This window comes from Bubalus kerabau, chromosome 2 (genome assembly GCF_029407905.1).
Source record: "Bubalus kerabau isolate K-KA32 ecotype Philippines breed swamp buffalo chromosome 2, PCC_UOA_SB_1v2, whole genome shotgun sequence".
NCBI lineage: Eukaryota > Metazoa > Chordata > Mammalia > Artiodactyla > Bovidae > Bubalus > Bubalus kerabau.
The window spans coordinates 103,160,684-103,179,767 of NC_073625.1; the positions used below are offsets into that span (position 1 = coordinate 103,160,684).

Here is a 19,084-nt window from a genome sequence, read left to right on the forward strand (position 1 = left end):
CCCTTTAACCCTATGTTTTGTTGATACTAGATTATGTTTGCCTTCTTAAATAAGCTGCCTTTGCCAGCAACGCCTTCTGTATCCTTCCCGCCTCATCTCATCCACTAGGCAAACACCTACTCATCTTTTGAGACTTTAAGTCATCTCACTTACAAATCTTTTCATTGATCTCCTACCTTCTTCCTCCAGATACAAATGTACCTGAGGACTTTGTGCATATTTTAAGCATAACCCTTGATTGGCATCTATGATTTACAAGTTTAACTTTGCTGCTAGACCATGTTGCCATGTCTCATTTTTTTAAAATCTCAGATACATCAGATCAGATCAGATCCGATCAGTCTCTCAGTCGTGTCCGACTCTTTGCGACCCCATGAATCGCAGCACGCCAAGCCTCCCTGTCTATCACCCACTCCCGGAGTTCACTCAGACTCATGTCCATCGAGTCAGTGATGCCATCCAGCCATCTCATCCTCTGTCATCCCCTTCTCCTCCTGCCCCCAATCCCTCCCAGCATCAGAGTCCTTTCCAATGAGTCAACTCTTCGCATGAGGTGGCCAAAGTACTGGAGTTTCAGCTTTAGCATCATTCCTTCCAAAGAAATCCCAGGGCTGATCTCCTTCAGAATGGACTGGTTGGATCTCCTTGCAGTCCAAGGGACTCTCAAGAGTCTTCTCCAACACCACAGTTCAAAAGCATCAATTCTTCGGCGCTCAGCCTTCTTCACAGTCCAACTCTCACATAGGCCTTTTTAAAAAGTTGTAGAAAAAATTAATTATAATATCTGTAACCACTCAGTAAATAGAGGGTTGAGTCAATTTCTGGTGCCACCACCCAGGGGATTGTGTTTTTGTTTTTTTTTCTCTGAAGATTTCCTGTGGGTTTCTGGACATTTCTAACTTATGCCTTGGTTGGGTTCCTCTCTTTACCATTATATCCTCTCCAGAACCATGATTTCAATCATTCACGTATTTTGTTACAGTGGCAAAAGCATCTTTGGGTATAAAAGAACTGCAAAACACAGTCTGAAAAAAAAAAGACAAATGTACATCTTTTAGAATTGTTTCTGCTTTTATATAACAAACCAATATCTTCCTTAGAGCAATTCCAGCCACACAGGAAATAACATGCTTTCTGTTTGGGCTTTTATTTCCTTAGTCCCGGGTTAGAACCAGTTAGACATATTGCTTCCACCCAAGATGCAACTGACTGACTTCCAAATTCAGCGGACACCTTCCCTGCTAGAGACTCTTGCCCCTGAACTTCTAGTCTCTGAAGCCAGTCCGCTGCCTTTAAAGCTTCTTCAATTGAGGAGTCCATGCAGCCTCCAGACCTGTGATGGTCAGACCTTCTCAAGCCTTTTTTTAACCTACTGCTCTCCTCAAAGCTCAGATTCTCTCACAACCATTTGTTTTTCACAGGATTCTCTCTCCTACTCCTTCAGCTACTGGCCACTAAGCCTTTTCTCAAGCAAACCACCCACATAACTATGAAGTAATTAGATTTTCAGGAGTCCAGGCCCCAGCTGGCAGGAGATTTTTCTCAATACATGTATTGTTTGAGGTCATTTCCTGCACAGCTTCAAATCAATTTCCCACAGGGACAAAGATCACTATCCCATGTACTAGACTTGTTTTATCTAATGTTCTGAGTCAACTAATCAATCTATTCCAGAGGAAAATTTTATATTTTATTTCTATCCAGAACAGTAGTTCACACAGTTAAATACTCAAAAAAATTTTTTTTGTTGTTGTTGAATAAACCAAAGAAAATTTGTGATGTTTTTCCCATGAAAAGTACCCAGACTTACATAACACTAATAAGACTTAATTTTTTTTTTTTTTTATTTTTTGGCCACATCTCCCTGCACACAGGATCTTAGTAGTCTTCCAACCAGGGATTGAACCCATGTCCCCTTGCAGTGGAACATATGAGTCTTAACCACTGGACCACCAAGGAAGTCCCAACAAGACTTCTTACCTCCAACTGGCTTATAGTCTAGGAAGACAAACCACCAAGACCTTCGCAGTTCTAAAAATTTCAGGCCAACTTAGGTCTGAAGATTATTCGCAAGGTCTGGTTTGCTCACACCAAATACGCAGTGGCCACTGACAGTGTGTCATCCGTGCCTTCCTGGTCCTTAATTAAAATAAACAGATGACATCTTTATAGAAATCTTTCACTCCAAGAGTTCTTCGTACATTGAGCTCTCTTTAATTCATAAAACGTGTACTCAGTGTTTTCAGATTTAAAAATCGCATTAAAACGCTATATTTGAATAAGTCAAACTGAGGCACAGAGGTTTCCCACCAGGATGGAAGTTTCTGGATGAAATCCGCCTGGCAACAGAACAAACTGAGCGTTGCAGCTCCCAGCCCCGCCCCTCCCGCCCCACCAGACAACTGTTCCCCTCCGGGCAGGGGCAAAGTGGTTTGGCAACTCCTGACAGATGGACAGCTGAGAGAACGGACTCTCCCACAGGCCCCGGCCCCTGCGCAGCTGTGCGCGGGCCTCGTGCGCCACGCCGGCTGTCCCCCAGAGCAGCGGAGAGAATCGTGCGGCTGAGAAAGCAGCTCTCCGCGGGAGGGAGGCGGGCGGGCTTGACTGACACCCGAGAGGGCTGGCTTTTTGGAAGGCTCTTAGCAACGGCCCTGGTTTGACCCTCCTCAGCCATGAGAAAATCGAATCAGTGTACCCTTCTCCCAGGCGCTTGTAGCATCAGCAGCGCACCGTCAAGGGGGCCTTCCTCCCTGCCTGTTATTTACCTGCTCTCTCCCATCTCAGGGTTCCTGCCTTTGCAAAAGTGCCTCTGGGAGGAAGGAAGAAACGACTACCACCCAGCCCCCTTGCTGCCCCGGGGCTTCAGGCTTGATTGTGAGTCCTGGTGCGTCGTTTTGTCTTACTGATAGGCGGGACTGAGAGGTGGCATCCAGTCCCCCACCCCTCAGCCCCTACCCCCCCGGACAGACAGGGGCTTTATTATAAGAGTCACTGGCGCGTGGCTGCGCTTTTCTCTCCCGTTTGTAGGTGAAACCCCAGTGACTTCATTGGCTCCTTGATTTAAACCACGCCCGGCTGTCTGCCCGCTTTGCTGCTGCCGGGCCAGGCGGCCCAGCCACATCCCAGCCCCGGGTGCAGAGAGCCGGGCGGGTGCTCTATTGTGTGGATGCCTCGCGTGTCCTCTCTTCTCTTCCAGAGATGGCTAACAGGGGTCCGAGCTACGGCTTAAGCCGAGAGGTGCAGGAGAAGATCGAGCAGAAGTACGACGCGGACCTGGAGAACAAGCTGGTGGACTGGATCATCCTTCAGTGTGCCGAGGACATAGAGCACCCGCCCCCGGGCAGGGCCCATTTTCAGAAATGGTTGATGGACGGAACGGTAAGGACCGGCAGCGATCCTAGTGGATGAGGGGCGAGCGGTGGGCAGAGAAGCCCTCCAGGGTCTCCTCTTTTTACGTGAGGCTGGCTGCCGAAGGAGCTGTGGCTGCCAAGCTCTTGTCTCGTGGGGAGGAAGATGGGATGCCTTTATCTCTTCGGGGATGGACGATCTGGGCTCCCTGCTAGAATTCCCTCGCTAGATTAGAGGACCCTCCGCCCATCCCAGACATCACAGCTTGCTTCTGAGTTGCTGGCAGATTGGAAGCCCTTTTGCTCTTTACAGCGAGACTACGTAGAGATAAGTATTTCCTTGAGATCTTTGCAGCCTTCTTGGTGCATCAGCTCCTGGAAGGGAGATGAGGGGCGAGGGGGTTGGATTCCTTCCCCCAGGAGTAATAGGTTGGTTATATAGTAAAACAAAGGAAGGGGTGGAGGAATAGGACTCACCACCTTCCCATTCTTCCTGGAGCTATCTGCCTTGGGGATGCTCAGTGCCTGTCTGTTGAATGGATGGGTTCTCATGAAACTGAAGGGAATCCTTATTTGATAACTGCTTTTCTAAGGAGATGCTGCTGTATATTTGGGTGGATGGGGACCACAGGCTCTGCTGATGCCAACAAGCCGGTCTTTTCCCACAGGCTGTGATTTACTGTTACATAACTGCTGTCCCAGGCTTCTGTTGGGTTATGCCCAGCGCTTTGGTTATACGTATCTGGGGGGAGCCACCCGGTTTGGTTCCTTTACATATCATTAGCCCTTACCCGATGCATTATTGAAGCCTGATTCTGATCTGCCTTTTGATGGAAGAAATAATACTGTATCATTCTACCTTTCTGGAAGCCACTAACTCATCCCTCCATTGAAAGCTTGAAATCGTGACTGCATCACTGCACACATTCCCTCTCTAAGCATTCTCTCCCTCACCCAGAAAAACGAAGGGAGGAGTTAGGAGGGAAGAGGATTCCCAAGCTACTGGCCTCATCACAGTCAGGAGCAGCCAGAGGATGGGTTTTTGGGATTCAGTGTGGGAGCCTGGCCACCCAGCTCAGAGCCCATGCCTTTCTGGGGTGCCAGATTGGCCCAGGCCCAAACCTGTAGTCTGTGCCCTGTGGGGGCCAGGATTTCACTTTGCATTTAGGGACTAGTAAATACAAAGGGAAACACTGATTCTGTCCCCCCACCCCCACCCTTTCCCTCTTCAGGTCTTGTGCAAGCTGATAAACAGTTTATACCCACCAGGACAAGAGCCCATTCCCAAGATCTCAGAGTCCAAGATGGCTTTTAAGCAGATGGAGCAGATCTCCCAGTTCCTAAAAGCTGCGGAGATCTATGGTGTCAGGACCACCGACATTTTTCAGACCGTGGATCTCTGGGAAGGTAAACAGCTTTCTCATGCCTTTGGCTCATTCTCCCCTCCCCCGACCCTTTTGCTTTTCTCTTTGTGAAACCTGCCCACAGTGTTCTTCCGTGTGCTTCCATGCGTGTGTGCGCATGTGATTTGAGTGTGTGAGGGGATTATCAGCTGTCACCCAGGCGCGCTGTTTGCCTCCTACTTTGTGATGTTCTATTGCAAGTGTTCCTCCTCTAAGGAACACACACCTCGGGACACAGCAGGGACCCCACAAACTAAAGGCATAAACAGAAGCCTCTGTGGAGAAGAAGCTAACAAGGTTGCATGGATGCCTCTCCTTTCTCTTACTCCTCCCACAACATAATTTTCTCTACAAATGATAGCTCCTGGAGGGGATGGGGGTCGGCAAGTATGCTTCTGACTCACCAGCAGCCAGGGTTATAGACAAAGCTGCCTGGCACAATTTTGTCATTCAATCTGAGAAATAATAGTACCCCAGCCTTTTATTAAATGATTACTTGGGAGGTTGATGACTATGCCTTGCAGATCTGTATTTGCTTAGAGACAGTGACAAATGATTTTTTCTTTTATAGTTGTAAATTAAGAAATCTAACAAGGCATAAAAAGGAAATCAAGTTTCTAGACATATTTATCAATCCACCACCATTAGGGAAAGTGATGTGGATGGAGATACCACCAGAGAATTTGGGACCCACGGTCACAGGGCTCAGAGTCCCCTGGAGCCCAAATGTACACTTCCATCCAAGCATGTTTTTCCACACCAGGCCTGCCGCGGTGAGGACAGGGAGGGACTTGTGTGAGCAGGGCTACCAGGTTGACGCTTCACTCTCATACTCATTGTCACCAGCTGTCATCGGTGGTTCAATCAAGAGGATACTCAGGGCAGTGGCCCAAGTGGCTCTACTGACAATGAGAATGGACAGACTTTCCTGGGATCAGGAGACAATGATATACGAAGGGGTATTCAGATGATGGTTGAACCATATTTCTAGCAGAGGACCATTCTACTAAACACCTTATAAAGAAGCAATTGCCTCCTTAATCCTCACCCCCCCACACACACCCTGTCTCCATGTCGTGCAGAGAACTGGCATTTCCTGTTTCCTTCACAGATGAGTACTTAAAAATCCTAAGAGGCCAATCAGTTTATCAGTCATGTTTTGATATTATTTAGAAGCTCAGATATTCAGACCTTCAGGCCAGGCCATTGAACCTCATGGACACTAGCCTCCAAATCCCCACAGAATGTCATTGTTCAGCTTTAATCCCTGCTTTATAGGTCAAAACTATGCTGATTTTTCCTTGCTAATAATGCCTATTGCTTATCAATATTTTTCTCAACACTAGGCACGGTACTACTGCCTTTCTGCATAATACCAATCAATTTTCCTAACAATTCCAGGAGAGGGGGTGTTGTCGTATGACTGGCTAGTAATTAGCAGAGCCAGGACTCAAACCCAGGCTCTGTGATGTCAAAGAGTAGGGCCTTCACTCGTCTGCATGCCATGCTTTGGCCAGCATGCTATTTCCTTCCCCTACACCACGAGTGTGCTGTTGAGTCATAACCATGAGTGAGGAGATGAGGAGGAGAGGGAGTATGATTCAGGGCTGTGTGGGACGGAAGGTGAGAGCCCCTGTGCTGGCAGGTTTATGTGAATGGAAGGGGTCCCAGTGAGTCCCCCCATCCCACCGAATACAGGAAGTATATAGGATAAGGAAGAAACTGGGAGGGCTGGGGGAGGTGGGGAGCCCAAGGGTGCTTTTCTGTGCTGAGGAGGCTTTGCTTGTCTTTCCTCTTTTCCAAAGACCACACAGGTGAACTTTAGGCACAGGAGGTGCTAGCAGTGAGGGGGAGGAGGACGGGGGCAAGGGTTCCCTGATGAGTAGGTGATGATGAAACTAGAGCTCACCCACAATTACTTATGTATATTGTACTACCTGCCCCAACCCCAGGCATCAGCTAGCTCTCAGGGAAGAGGGAAGTTGAGGGGCATCAGTGTGACAGCAGGAGCCTGAGATGGGGTGGTGGAAGGGTGGGCTCCAAGGCAGGGTGATACTCCTAGAGAAAAGGGGAAAAGCAGACACTCTGAGGTGGACAGGTGGGCTCCCAGGGCAAAGAAAGATGGGGCTGTAAATGAAATAAGGAAGGCAACTGATTACTGCTAGGGTGCTGTGGCTGAGATGCTGTAGTCAGGAGAGCTGGCATAGAACAGATCATTCAGAGTGTCTAGAGGCTCCAGGGCCTGGTGGGCCCCTCCATGGAGGGACAACTCAGGACTGTGGTTGAGAGATTCATTCTGTGTGCTAGAAGGGATACTTGACATCCCCCAGGAGCCCTGTCTGCAGCTTGGGCTGGTTACCATACAATGGAGCCAGAGGCAGGAAAGTGAGTTACTTTGAGCAGAGATGGGGGAGCGATGTGGCCCTGGGTGAGTCCAGGAATGAAACCCATGGACAACAGCACCAACAAGCGTGAGGCTGGATCCTTCTGCCAGAGCTGCTGGTCCCCTGCGAGTCTGGGGATGAGTGAGCTGGAGTCTAAGGGATGCCGCTGGGCAGGCTGGCAGGTGTCGATGTGCCTATGTGTGTGAGAGGGTGTCCATGTTTGTGTGCTCAGCTATTGGACCGGCCATCCCCTTAGCTTAGTTTCACATTCTTCTTGCTCTTCTGCACCTGACCTGTGGTTTTAATGCTGTCATCAAATTTCACATTACTCACATTCACTCCTGATTCCACGCATTGTGGTCATGGTAGCTGTGGCTGCAAGGGGCCAGCCCTCCTTGCCTGGGTACTTCTCTTCCTTGTCTGCAGGCACTTTATACTCGACAGCTCTTAGTGCCTTGTCTCCCCTGCTTGGCATCTTCCTAAGTAAGGCGTCTGCTTGCCCATGGCTGCCCAGTGACTCTGTGCTGCTCTTATGTCGCAGATGAATAAAGCTGCAGGAGCCCAAAGCTTGCCAAATGCCTTCTCTTTTAGCTTCAGTTGTTTAGACAGGCAGACGCCCCAGAGGTATCCTCTATCTTGAAACCCCTTTTAGATACAAGGTGAAATGTTTGGAATGGATTTGGGGGCAACCAGAATAAAAGGTTCAAGGCCTTAAGAAGGAACCCAGGGCTGAATGGTCTAAAAAACAACCCAACTACAGAGATACAGATAAGGTTACTGGAGTTCCCCTTGAAGGAAGCTGGGTGACCTGTTCCTTTCAGTGATAGAGGAGCAGTGAGGGCGGCTTAGAGCCATGGAAGGAGAGGTCTTTCTCATGGATGGGAGAAGGTGGATGCCTGGCAGGTTTGGGATTCACCCCAGGTCCCTGGAAAGGACGGGTGGGGCCATCTCAGTTGTGACTCTGAAGAGCAATGGAGGTTAGTTTTCAGCATCTCTTCTGTGGAGGGAAAGGGGGAAGAAGAGAAAAGGAGGAGCCGGAAAAGGAGGGGTGTCTGTGTGTGTAAGAGATAATGCATGAGAGCAAGTGAGTGTGCTGGTCACAAAGCGTGCAAAGAAATGTCACCCTGGAGGGTAGGAGAGTGCAGGCCCCTAAGTCAGAAATTAGACCACCAGGTTCAAACCTCTGCTCCACCACTTACCAATGAGCTTTTCTAAGCTTCTATTTTCTCACTTGTAAAATGGGAATAATAGTGTCTATTTCACAGGGTTGATGTGAGATGTCAATGAGACAATGCGTTAAAAGTGCTTAGCGCAGTGCTTCTACTGTGGAAGAGTAGACCATAAAATATGATAGCAATTTTCAAGTTACTATTATCATTGTCTCTTTAAAAAGACTAATAGAAAGTGAGGGCAGCAGGAGCAAGGCTGGAAGGGCGCATGTTCTGTCTGGAATGAATGGACTTCATTAAGGGCCTCACACAGCGGCCAGTAGGATTGCCTGGATGACCTTTTCTCTCTCTGTCATCTCCAGTGGCTTCACCTCTGGCCATTCTCCAAAACGAGGGGCCATCTTTTGGGTCTCTTTATTGACTTTTTTCCACCTCTATGGTCATTACCCTTCATGTTTTTCCCCATGATATATATTGCTTTGCCTATTCCAAACCGAGGGGTCTTGGTACTATGGAAAGAGCGTGAGTTTTAGCGTCATGCTGCAGACCTTGGTTAGACTGCTTAGTTTCTCAGAGGCTCAGTTCCCTTCTGTAATCAGCTCTTCCCTTGTAGGATTCTTGCAAGGATTAAATGTATAAAATGCCTAGTGTGATGCCTGGCTAAGAGACACCTAATAAACGTTGGTTTTTTCTCCTCTGCTGTCAATCCATCAATAAATACCCTTTTTGGTTCCCATGCATAACCAGGCAAAATGAGCATTGCTGCCGCTAAGTCACTTCAGTCGTGTCCGACTCCGTGTGACCCCACAGACGGCAGCCCACCAGGCTCCTCCGTCCATGGGATTTTCCAGGCAAGAGTACTGGAGTGGGGTGCCATTGCCTTCTCCAAATGAGCATTAGACACCTAGAATTCTAGAATGTCAGAGTAGACAAGACTCAAAGATCAATCAAATCTGATCGCTCTTCCCCATAACCCTACTGATGAGGGTCTGGGACACATGGTTTTATGCCGTCTTCGTGTTCCCCTCCCTGATGACTGAGTGTTGGAGAGGTTTATACTGGGGGTGGAGTGCCTGGAATATATGCCAAATATGGAGCCATATATGTTCTCTTGGAGGTCTCACTGTATGTGTCATTCCTCAATAGCAAGAAAAGACGAGACTTTTCACCCAGTCTGAGAGCTGTTCAGGGACATTGTACAGTACCCATAGTGACTTGAGACATTACAGAAATGCCTGCTGCTTGAAGCCTCCTTTTCTCTCAGAGCAGCCGTTACTGCATTTCCTCCAGGCACTGCTCACTCTGGTGTGTGGCGGGCTCTTCCTTCAGCAGTGGTCCTTCAGCTGCAGTGTGCACCAGAACCTCCTGTCAGGCTGTGACACCCAGATTACTGGACCCCAGCCCCAGAGTTTTGGAGGTATTAAGTCTGGGCTGGGGCCTAGGGGTTTGCATTTCTTACCCATTCACAGGTGATACTGCTTCTGCTGGTCTGGGAACTCCACTCTGAGAACCACTGCCCCACAGAATTTCTCAGGAAGGCAAGCAGCATAAATTTATAAAGCCCACAGAGCAGCTCAACCTACCCTCTGACATTTCCCCCTGATCTAAAGCAATAGTTTTCTACCTTGAGTGGAGAATTGAGGGTTATGCCTAAGTTATTACTCAGGAAAATAAGAAATGTTTTTTTCATCCACTGACTGCTTTCTCTATAAGTCCCAGAAAGATTTAAAAACAAAAAAAAAACACCAATATTCTAAGAGCAACAAGGCGGAGTCAAGAATAATGTAAAATAAAAGTAATTCCAAAGCAAGAGCTTTGAATGTAAGACTGAGTTTTAGTATTGAAAGCAGAGTATCCAACCTGACTATACCTGCCCAGATGACTCCTCTGGCCTTGCTTCTTTCTCTTTAACTTTTTGTTATTTTTTTCTACCCAAAGACATGCATAAGAGAATGAAAATAATTTTTAAAATGAAGGGAACAGAATTCTTGTTCAGGTATCTTTTTGGTAAACGCCTTCAAACTCTATGGGCTCTGGGGTTCCTTATAATATAGAACCCTTGGCCCATCCCCCTGGACATGATCCTTTAATCGCTGGATTGTAAGACCATACTGGGGAGACACTGCGCTGTGATAAAGCAGTAAACAGGGAACAGAGTGCTGTCAAGTAAGTTGCTTTAAGAGTTTCTGACAAGGAAAGCTACTTTGCCACCATCTCTTTTTATAATTGCAAGTCTAATATTAGTTTCCCCTATGATAGGGGGCTGGAAGGCTTCAGGAGCCTGATTAAAATCCTGAGCTGTTACTGTAAACTCGGCCCCTCTCTTTTGTGTATCACTTTCCTTCTGTGGCCAGTGGTCTCAGATCACCACCTGGACTCTGAGCTTCCCTGGTGGCTCAGTTGGGAAAGAATCTCCCTGCAATGCAGGAGACTCAGGTTCAGTCCCAGGGTCAGGAAGGTCCCCGGAAGAAGGAAATGGCAACCTACTCCAGTATTCTTGCCTGGGAAAATCCCATGGACAGAGGAGCCTGGAGGGCTGCAGTCCATGGGGTCGCAAGAGTTGGACACGACTGAGCGACTAAACCGCCAATGCCACCTGGACTCAGTCTCATTCATACACTCCCGGCGTCTAGAAAAGTCCCAGCACCTAGTTGGTACTTTAGAACCATTCTCCTCCTCCCCCTTCTTCCTCTTTCACCCTCTTTTTCTTGGAGAAATGGCCTTGAACAGCAGTTTCAAGCTGTCTTGTCAAAGTAACTAGGGGTAGTTTTCAGGAAGCAAAGCAATTCCAAGCTTCTGAGGTTCTGAGCAGCCTCCCCAATGTGGATTTAACTATGGATGTTACTGCTGACTTTGTGGAGAGTAGCTCTGAAGGAAGCAGTTATTGCTTAGCAACTTTAATTTAGTACCTACCACATGTCAGACATTGGGACGTTTTTAAAAATTAAAAAAATATAGTATTGGGGGCAATGCTTGCATGTCCATCTGGCTGCATCAGAATCATCACAGGAGATTGTCCCAGGATGTGAATTTTTAAGATCCTCAGGTAATTCTGATAATCAGTCTAGTTAGGAGTCACCAGGTGAAACCCATGTTTCTTAAACTTGTCTGATGGCATGAATCATATGAAAAGATTATTAAAAATACAAACTCTCAGGCCCCACCCAGGACTACCAGATCAGTCCCTCCAGGGAATGACCTCAAATTTCATGTTTTTTTTTGTTTTTTTTTTAAAGAAAGTCAGGAAATTTTTATATTTTTAAAGTGTTCCCCTAACCTCATCCGATAAATAATTCCAGAAGCTTGGGAAACTATATTCTATAGCAGGCTGGGTTCTAGGCAGATGGATGTGCAGTTGTGATTCAAGCAGTTTAGCTTTTGCGGCTTTATAACTGGCTCACTTCACAGATCTTGCCCAACCTCACTGCTCCTTCAAACATTTAAATGTTTGACTCTCAGTGACAGGAATCAACCTCCAAAAGCAGCCCCCTTCTACCCAATAGCACTTGATCTGAGCTTCTGAACTGGCAAGAGAAATGAGGCTGGAACAGAGGCTCTCTTCCCATTCGGTTCACCCAAAATAGTAGAATTCTTTCCAAAGTGTGCCTTTTAGAAAATAAAATAGACATGAACTGGTTACAGAAGGAATATTTCTGTTCATTTATATTACTTAATCTTGACAATAATTATTTTAACTTGATCTGCAAACTGGTGGGGATCTCTAGGCCTCAACTGCTTTCTTTTGCTTTAATCTGACTAGGATTGAGAAATTATTCCAAACAAAACAAAGATTTGAGGTCATTTGAAATTTGTGCCCCAGATTTTATGGGGATTTTATGCCTTTGGGACATGGCAGTGTGGCCTCCTAGATTGTTTGTGGGCTTTGCCTTCAGACAGACCTGAGTTAGAGCTTGGCCCTGATTTACTTGTTGGGTAGCTCTGGCAAGTTAATTAACTTTCCTAAGTTAATTTTTCCATCCACCTGTTGGGAGGAATCATATCAAGTCCATGGGGGTCAGTGAAACTGTTAGTTGCTGAGTTGTGTCTGACTCTTTGTGACTCCACGGACTGTAGCCCGTCAGGCTCCTCTGTCCATGGAATTCTCTAGGCAAGAATACTGGAGTGTGTAGCCATGCACATCTCCAGGGGATCTTCCTGACCCAGGAATTGAACCCCAATTTCCTGCATTGCAGGCAGATTCTTTACCGTCTGAGCCACCGCTTCACAGATGGCTCTAGTGGTAAAGAATCTGCCAGCCAATACAGGAGATGTAAGAGACATGGGTTCAGTCCCTGGGTTGGGAAGATCCCCAGGAGGAGGGCATGGCAATCCATTACAGTATTCTTGCCTGGAGAATCCCATGGTCATAGAGCCTGGTGGGCTACAGTCTGTAGGGTCACAAAGAGTTGGACATGACTGAAATGACTTAGCAGCAACAGCTACGAAATGGAGCTCACAATCACATATAATGAAGTGTTTTTGAAGTGAAAGTCGCTCAGTTATGTTCAACTCTGCGACCCCATGGACTGTAGCCTGCCAGGGTCCTCTGTCCATGGGATTCTCCAGGCCAGAATACTGGAGTGGGTTGCCATTTCCTCCTCGAGGGGATCTTCTGACCCAGATATCAAACCCAGGTCTCCCACATTGCAGGGGGATTCTTTACCAGCTGAGTCACAAGGGAAGCCCACAAATACTGGAGTGGGTAGCCTATCCCTTCTCCAGGGGATCTTCCTGACCCAGGGATCGAACCCAGGTCTCTCACATTGCAGGCATATTCTTTACCATCTCAGCTACCAGGGAAACCAATAAAGTGTTTAGCCTATCATTTATAACAAATCTCTTGTCTCCGGGCCTTTCTTTTTTAAAAAAGGTTTTCCAGTTTTTCCCTGTCTAATGCCTATTTACCCAGCTTCTTTTGCCCAATCACACAATTTCTTCCTTTTGGACGCTTCTGGCTTGAGGGTGGGGTGGGATTTATAGGTCTACATTCCTGGATATCTTCCCCTTGCCCCAGCTTAGTTCTCTCCTCCTCTCTGGGCTCATGCAGTGTGTGTGTGTTAGCCCTGTGTGATGGGATGGGGGCTGGGTCTATGGTTTAACAGCACTTGCTTCCCACCCCTGGCACCAGGGAAGTATCTGTGGCTGCTTGCCAGGTGCCAGGCTCCACATTTTCCCAGATCCTGGACATGCCAGATGTGCTCTTTCCAACCACCAGGCACAGATTTCCAGTGTGCTTCCTGTAGAGAGTGGAGATGAGTGATGTACCCAGCCCTTCCTAAGCTTCCATGTGCTTCAGTTTCTCGAGGTTCTCTTTAATGGCTCACTGCTTGAAAGCAAGCCCTCTCCCTATCTCCTCCCGCAGTGATCTTTCAGAATATCATCATGACAGTTCTATCAAAAAAATGTATCCTATGATACAGTGACAGTCACAGAAATGCTTTAAATCTACAGAAGAGAGGGAACATTCTCATAACCTCTCCTCCATTTCCTCTCTCTGACTTCTCAGTATCCCTTGGGCCCGCCTCCTTCCATCTGCTGCCCAGATCCTCCTTTCTCCACCAGCCCAGCTGTTCCTTGTGTCTGGTGTGGGGCTCTCCACTGAGAAAGTTTCATCCCTGTATGTATTATCCATCCCACAGGGCCTCACAATCCAGGAAATTGTCCTGTGGTTAATGTGGGCAGTGTAGGGGGGACGGGGAGAGGGATGAGGATCTGCTGTCTCTCCCTCCTCTTTGAATAAATGGACATCCTGAACTGGACTTCCTCTACAGGCCTTAATAGTTTATTTTGTTATAGTTATGCTCCATTCTCACTTTTTGTCTGCCTTTCCCCTGCAATTCTGTATTCTCTGGGGACTAGGCTGCAGCAGCGTGCCCTGGGGAGATTGCAGATGGTTCACTCAGTCTGGAGAGGAACTTTAATGTCTGCCCTTAACTTTCACAGCCCCCTGCTAGGCTGAACACTGCACCTCCCCCAGCCTGGGGCTTTAGCTTCTGCACTTCACACTTGTGCCGTATGTATGCCTTTGATCTGGTTCTAAACTGTGGGGCTAAGCACACAGTAGCAACTTCCCTTTTCCTTGTCCAGGCCATGTCAGCTGGCTAGAAGCGGGGAGGGGAGAAAGGATGGAAGAGGAGACTGCCTTGTAGGCCAGTTGTCCGCTCCGTGGGTGAAGGGTCAGGGCTCCTTCGGTGACAGTGTGCCCTTTTCCCCTGAGTGAGGGGGCATACCTCTCCCTCACTCCCTCTCAGTCTCTCCTCCTCTCTCCCTCCCTCTCTCTCTCTCTCTCATGCAAACCATTTATTTATAATCTCCATTTAGCTCCTTTCAAGCAGCACAAAATGAAGAGCCTCTCACCACGTCACACTGGATGCTCTCTGTGTTGATTTGCTTTTCTTCATCTATCAGGCCTCCAGCCCAAAGAACCAAGTGAATACTCAATTTGATGCACATGGGTGATTTTAGACCCTTTTAGCCCAGATAAAGTAAAAGGAAGAATCCTCCTGGGGTTTGGTGCAGTTCATCCATCCAGTCAATATCTTTGCAGTTTCCTTTTCTCTTTTCAGTCCGGAAGAAAATCTCCTGTGCAGACCCCCACACCAGCCTGCCCACAGCACCTCCCCTCACCACTGCTTGGAGAACCCTCGGAGGCTGGGGCCTGTGCTAAGGGCAGGGACCCACCTCTGTCTGAGCTGCTCAGTTATTGGAATGTGTTATGCGTGCAACTGGGAATGGATTAGAACCTGGGTATCTCTGGCATGCACCACATAAAGAATAATTAGTCAGGAGGTTTTTTTGTTGTTGTTCCTTTCTGAAGAGTTTGGCTATGGTTGTCTTTGGGCCACTTTGAGGTGTATTTTGTATCCCTCTCCCTCCAGTGTGCTCAACTACAGCTTCCTATGAGAACTTCTTCCCAGAGGTCCAGCCCCATGCTCCTCGACTCCTTGGCCCTGACACACACTTGGCTTTAATCTCTCCATTGGCTTCCAGGAAAGGACATGGCGGCCGTGCAGAGGACCCTGATGGCTCTGGGCAGCGTTGCTGTCACCAAGGATGATGGCTGTTACCGGGGAGAACCGTCTTGGTTTCACAGGTAAAAAGGACTTTCTAGTCACACGCTCTCCCCTTCCCCGAGCCGAGGATGATTTTAACAAAAGTGAGCATCTGAAGCCTTGGAGCTCCCCGGAGGCTGTTTGGACACAAAGTCCAGGCGAGAAACAGGCAAACACAGCCCCACAGCTGAATCTCCCGGAACAAGGCTAGACCGATGCTGCCAGTTCAGGTGAATATACCACCAGGGCTTTTCCTGCTTTTCACATACCTGAACGCTGCAGCTCTGCCCATATTATGTCTCTCCTGAGGCGGAGCAGAACTGAATGGCTTTTCTCACATGTGCCTTCATGTCCGAATTTGGTTTTATTATGAGCCAAGTTGCCCTGAATGCACATATTTATTTATTTTCCCACATAATGAAGGTAAAATATGTTTTATTTGTTGGAACAGTCCTGTCCTCCTAGCATATCCATTAATAGCATTCTCTGTCATTCTCAGAGGTGGCCTGAAGTGGATAATAAATCATATCATTGTGTCAGTAAAGGGCCTTTTCCTAAAGAAATTTGTTTTGCTGTTTGTTTAGGGCAGAGAGAGGTAGCAAGGGAGCTTAAAGTTAACCCAGTAGCTCAGTGGGAGATGAAAAGAGCACGTTGTACAGAAAATTGACCCTTCATTCCTCTAATCCCCTCTTCTTCTTGACAGTTTAAAAAGGTATCAGCTTGTGGCAATGTAAATGAACCTGGTCTGAAAAGCTAGATATTGCCAGGTGAAACCCTGGTTTTAGCCCCCATTTTGTTAGTGACCTACTGTGGTCTATATGGCCCATAAAACCAGCATTATTTACTATCTGGCTCTTCATTAAAGCTCTCAGACGTCTGTCTAGGGTAAGAAATTTCACCTCCTTAACTCACTACATCCCTCAGCTCTAAGGTGGGACGTTCATCCTTGGCCCCATACAGAAAAGGGTGGAGTGGGATTAATGAAATGCTTAATAAAAAAGAGCTGATTTTAATTTTCACAAGGGCTTGAGGTAACTGGTGAGGGGAGAGACAGGAAAGCTGTCTGAGAGTAAAATCTCCAGAGAAGCAGCACTGGTTCTTTGCTGTGGAAATTCTGGAAATTCACTTGAAGAGTAGAGAGGTCGTGTATCAGAGTAGGGCCATGGCCCAGGTGGTGCTGTAACCCAGGGCAGGGTCGTAGCTCAGGGCAGGGTCATAGCTCAGGGTAGGGTCATAGCTCAGGGCAGGGTCATAGCTCAGGGTAGGGTCATAGCTCAGGGCAGGGTCGTAGCTCAGGGTAGGGTCATAGCTCAGGGCAGGGTCATAGCTCAGGGCAGGGTCATAGCTCAGGGTAGGGTCATAGCTCAGGGCAGGGTCGTAGCTCAGGGCAGGGTCATAGCTCAGGGTAGAATCATAGTTCCTGGCAGGACTGTGGTTCAGAATAAGGTTGTCCTTCTAATCAGTGGCCCCCAAAAGAACATGTCTAACTGCATATCTTGGGAAAGGTTTAAAAACGGAATGATATTGTTCCCTCTCATTCCCTCTGCCCAGGAAAGCCCAGCAGAATCGGAGAGGATTTTCCGAGGAGCAGCTTCGCCAGGGACAGAACGTAATAGGCCTACAGATGGGCAGCAACAAGGGAGCCTCCCAGGCAGGCATGACCGGGTATGGAATGCCCAGGCAGATAATGTAAGACGCCACGTCCCGCAACCTGTAGCGAGGACGGAAGTGCCGCATCATGGTCTCTATGATAAAGAAGTAGTTAGTCACCTTCTGACCTTCTCAAAGCCTCCTGCCCCTGGTTTTTGCAAGTGCTGCGTTTCTGCTGCCAATCCACGTTGCCTACTGCTGCCAGCTCCTGTTCATTTAGAACTATGCAAAGACTCCGCTTCCTCTTCCTCAGCTCCTTTGCCCTAGAAGCCTTCGTTTGTCTGATTATTTATTTATTTATTTGCCAAAAATGCCCCTCCTCAACTTACAGAACGCACCTAATAAACAAATTAGTCTTGTGTCTTCAAATGTAAAGTTTCTTCTTTGTCTCTAGGGACTTTGCAGGCAGGGCTGATCATTTCATTCAAGAAGCTAGCAATATAGAATTAAACTGTAGAAATGTAAGTTAACTTTCAGGTTGCAAGGTTATATTGGTCATCTTGACAGTTGCAGTAAAAAGTTTCAGAATAGTTTTGCCCACGCTGACAGCCTGAAGCCAAGAGCTCAAGAACAAGGTCTTTGCGCCTCACATATTTTTTGAGTACCTACCTTATGTTTATTATGCCAGACTCTGGCCAGGGGGTGGGGGGGACGACGCAGAAATGAGCAATCCAAAGCCCCAGTTCTTCACGGACTCACATATAGATGCCCAGAAAGTATGGAGGGTGTTTATATCAGCTGAATGAGTGATTGAAAAAGAGAACAGTTTTCCCTTCTCTATCAATAATCTTCCTCCCCACAGGCCAGATTCTGGGTCTGATGCAGATATTTATACAGTTTCTTCATCAGCCAGACGTGATAAGCAATCTACATTGCTCTCTGTAAACATTTGTTTACTGAACACTCTTGAACTTTGCCCAAGACTGGATCTAGCTGAGATGTTTTAAATATTTTTCTCATCCATGAAAGCTTAAGAAGGCAAATAAACCTCGGAAACCACCAATTCATCTTCCTCTTTCCTCCCGGTGAAAAAGGAAAACACTGTGATTCATTTAGTAAAAAAACGAAGTCTTTTACTCATATAATGAATTGTTAACTAACAAGAAAAGGTAAAATAAATGAAACTGTAAACAGTGCCACACTCTAGATGCTGGATGATGGTTCATCAGACTGTGTTTTTTGCAGTTCTAGGCTTCCATAGAGAGTTCTGCAGGATTCCCATGGGGCTGAAGCGATTCATGGGGTTGCAAAGAGTTGGACACAACTGAGCAACTGAACTGAACCGAACTGAAGCGGGGTGGGGAGGAGGCTGAATTCTGGTCCCTACTCCTTCATGTAGGGCTTCCCAGGTGGCGCTATTGGTAACAAATCTGCCTGCCAGTGCAGGAGATATAAAAGTCATAGGTTCGATCCCTGGGTTGGGAAGATCCTCTGGAGAAGGAAATGGCAACCCACTCCAGTATTCTTGCCTAGAGAATTCCATAGACAGAGGAGCTGACAGGTTACAGTCCATGGGGTCGCAAAGAGTCAGACATGACTGAGTGAATTTCACTTTCTAAAGGAAATTATCCTGTGGGTCACATATAGGATCTAATGTACTCTCTAGGAGACCTAGTGACCCTCTGACAACCACTGGTAAGTTGTGCCTTCCTGGAAAGATGTTGTATTAACATGTGGCTGAATTCTTTTCTCAAACTTTACCTCAGATTTGCCATAAAAGCAAGAGAGGGAGGTTAATGGAATCCCCCAAATGATATAAAACTGGGAGGAAATTCCTGGTGAGAGATTGGAAGATGGTTAGATTCCCATTTGGAATTGATGGGGGAAGAGAGGACACGGGACATAACCTCCATAGCGGGTGGGGGGCTAGGTGTGGGGGAGAGTTTTCAGAGTATGCTAATTCTGTTTTCTATGTTGCCCTGGCTCCACCAGGGACTCTAAGAGGCAGGAAAGCAGCGCAGTCCAGGTTGACAGAGGCCAGCTGGAGGGAGGAGCAGACAACACAGTGAACATGCCAGCACTCTGGCTTGTTTTCCTCCTAACAAGACTCCCCTCCTCGATCAGGCTCCCACCCCTTCA

General features: G+C 47.4%; 1 protein-coding gene across 1 annotated transcript; it reads left to right on the forward strand.

Annotated features, from left to right (window-relative positions):
* The first annotated feature begins 2,955 nt into the window (after positions 1-2,955).
* Positions 2,956-17,194, forward strand: TAGLN3 (transgelin 3). Its single transcript, XM_055568140.1, has 4 exons — positions 2,956-3,378; positions 4,580-4,754; positions 15,294-15,396; positions 16,907-17,194. The coding sequence occupies exons 1-4, from the start codon at positions 3,199-3,201 to the stop codon at positions 17,046-17,048; spliced, it is 600 nt and encodes a 199-aa protein (XP_055424115.1). The 5' UTR covers positions 2,956-3,198; the 3' UTR covers positions 17,049-17,194.
* The last annotated feature ends 1,890 nt before the right edge of the window (positions 17,195-19,084 follow it).

What these genes read in the sequence shown, in the direction of transcription:
- TAGLN3 (XM_055568140.1), top strand. Translation starts at nt 3,199, where the DNA reads ATGGCTAACAGGGGTCCGAGCTACGGCTTAAGCCGAGAGGTGCAGGAG. An exon ending in AATGGTTGATGGACGGAACG is followed by an intron (nt 3,379 to 4,579) that starts GTAAGGACCGGC and finishes TTCCCTCTTCAG; the next exon opens with GTCTTGTGCAAGCTGATAAA. An exon ending in GACCGTGGATCTCTGGGAAG is followed by an intron (nt 4,755 to 15,293) that starts GTAAACAGCTTT and finishes ATTGGCTTCCAG; the next exon opens with GAAAGGACATGGCGGCCGTG.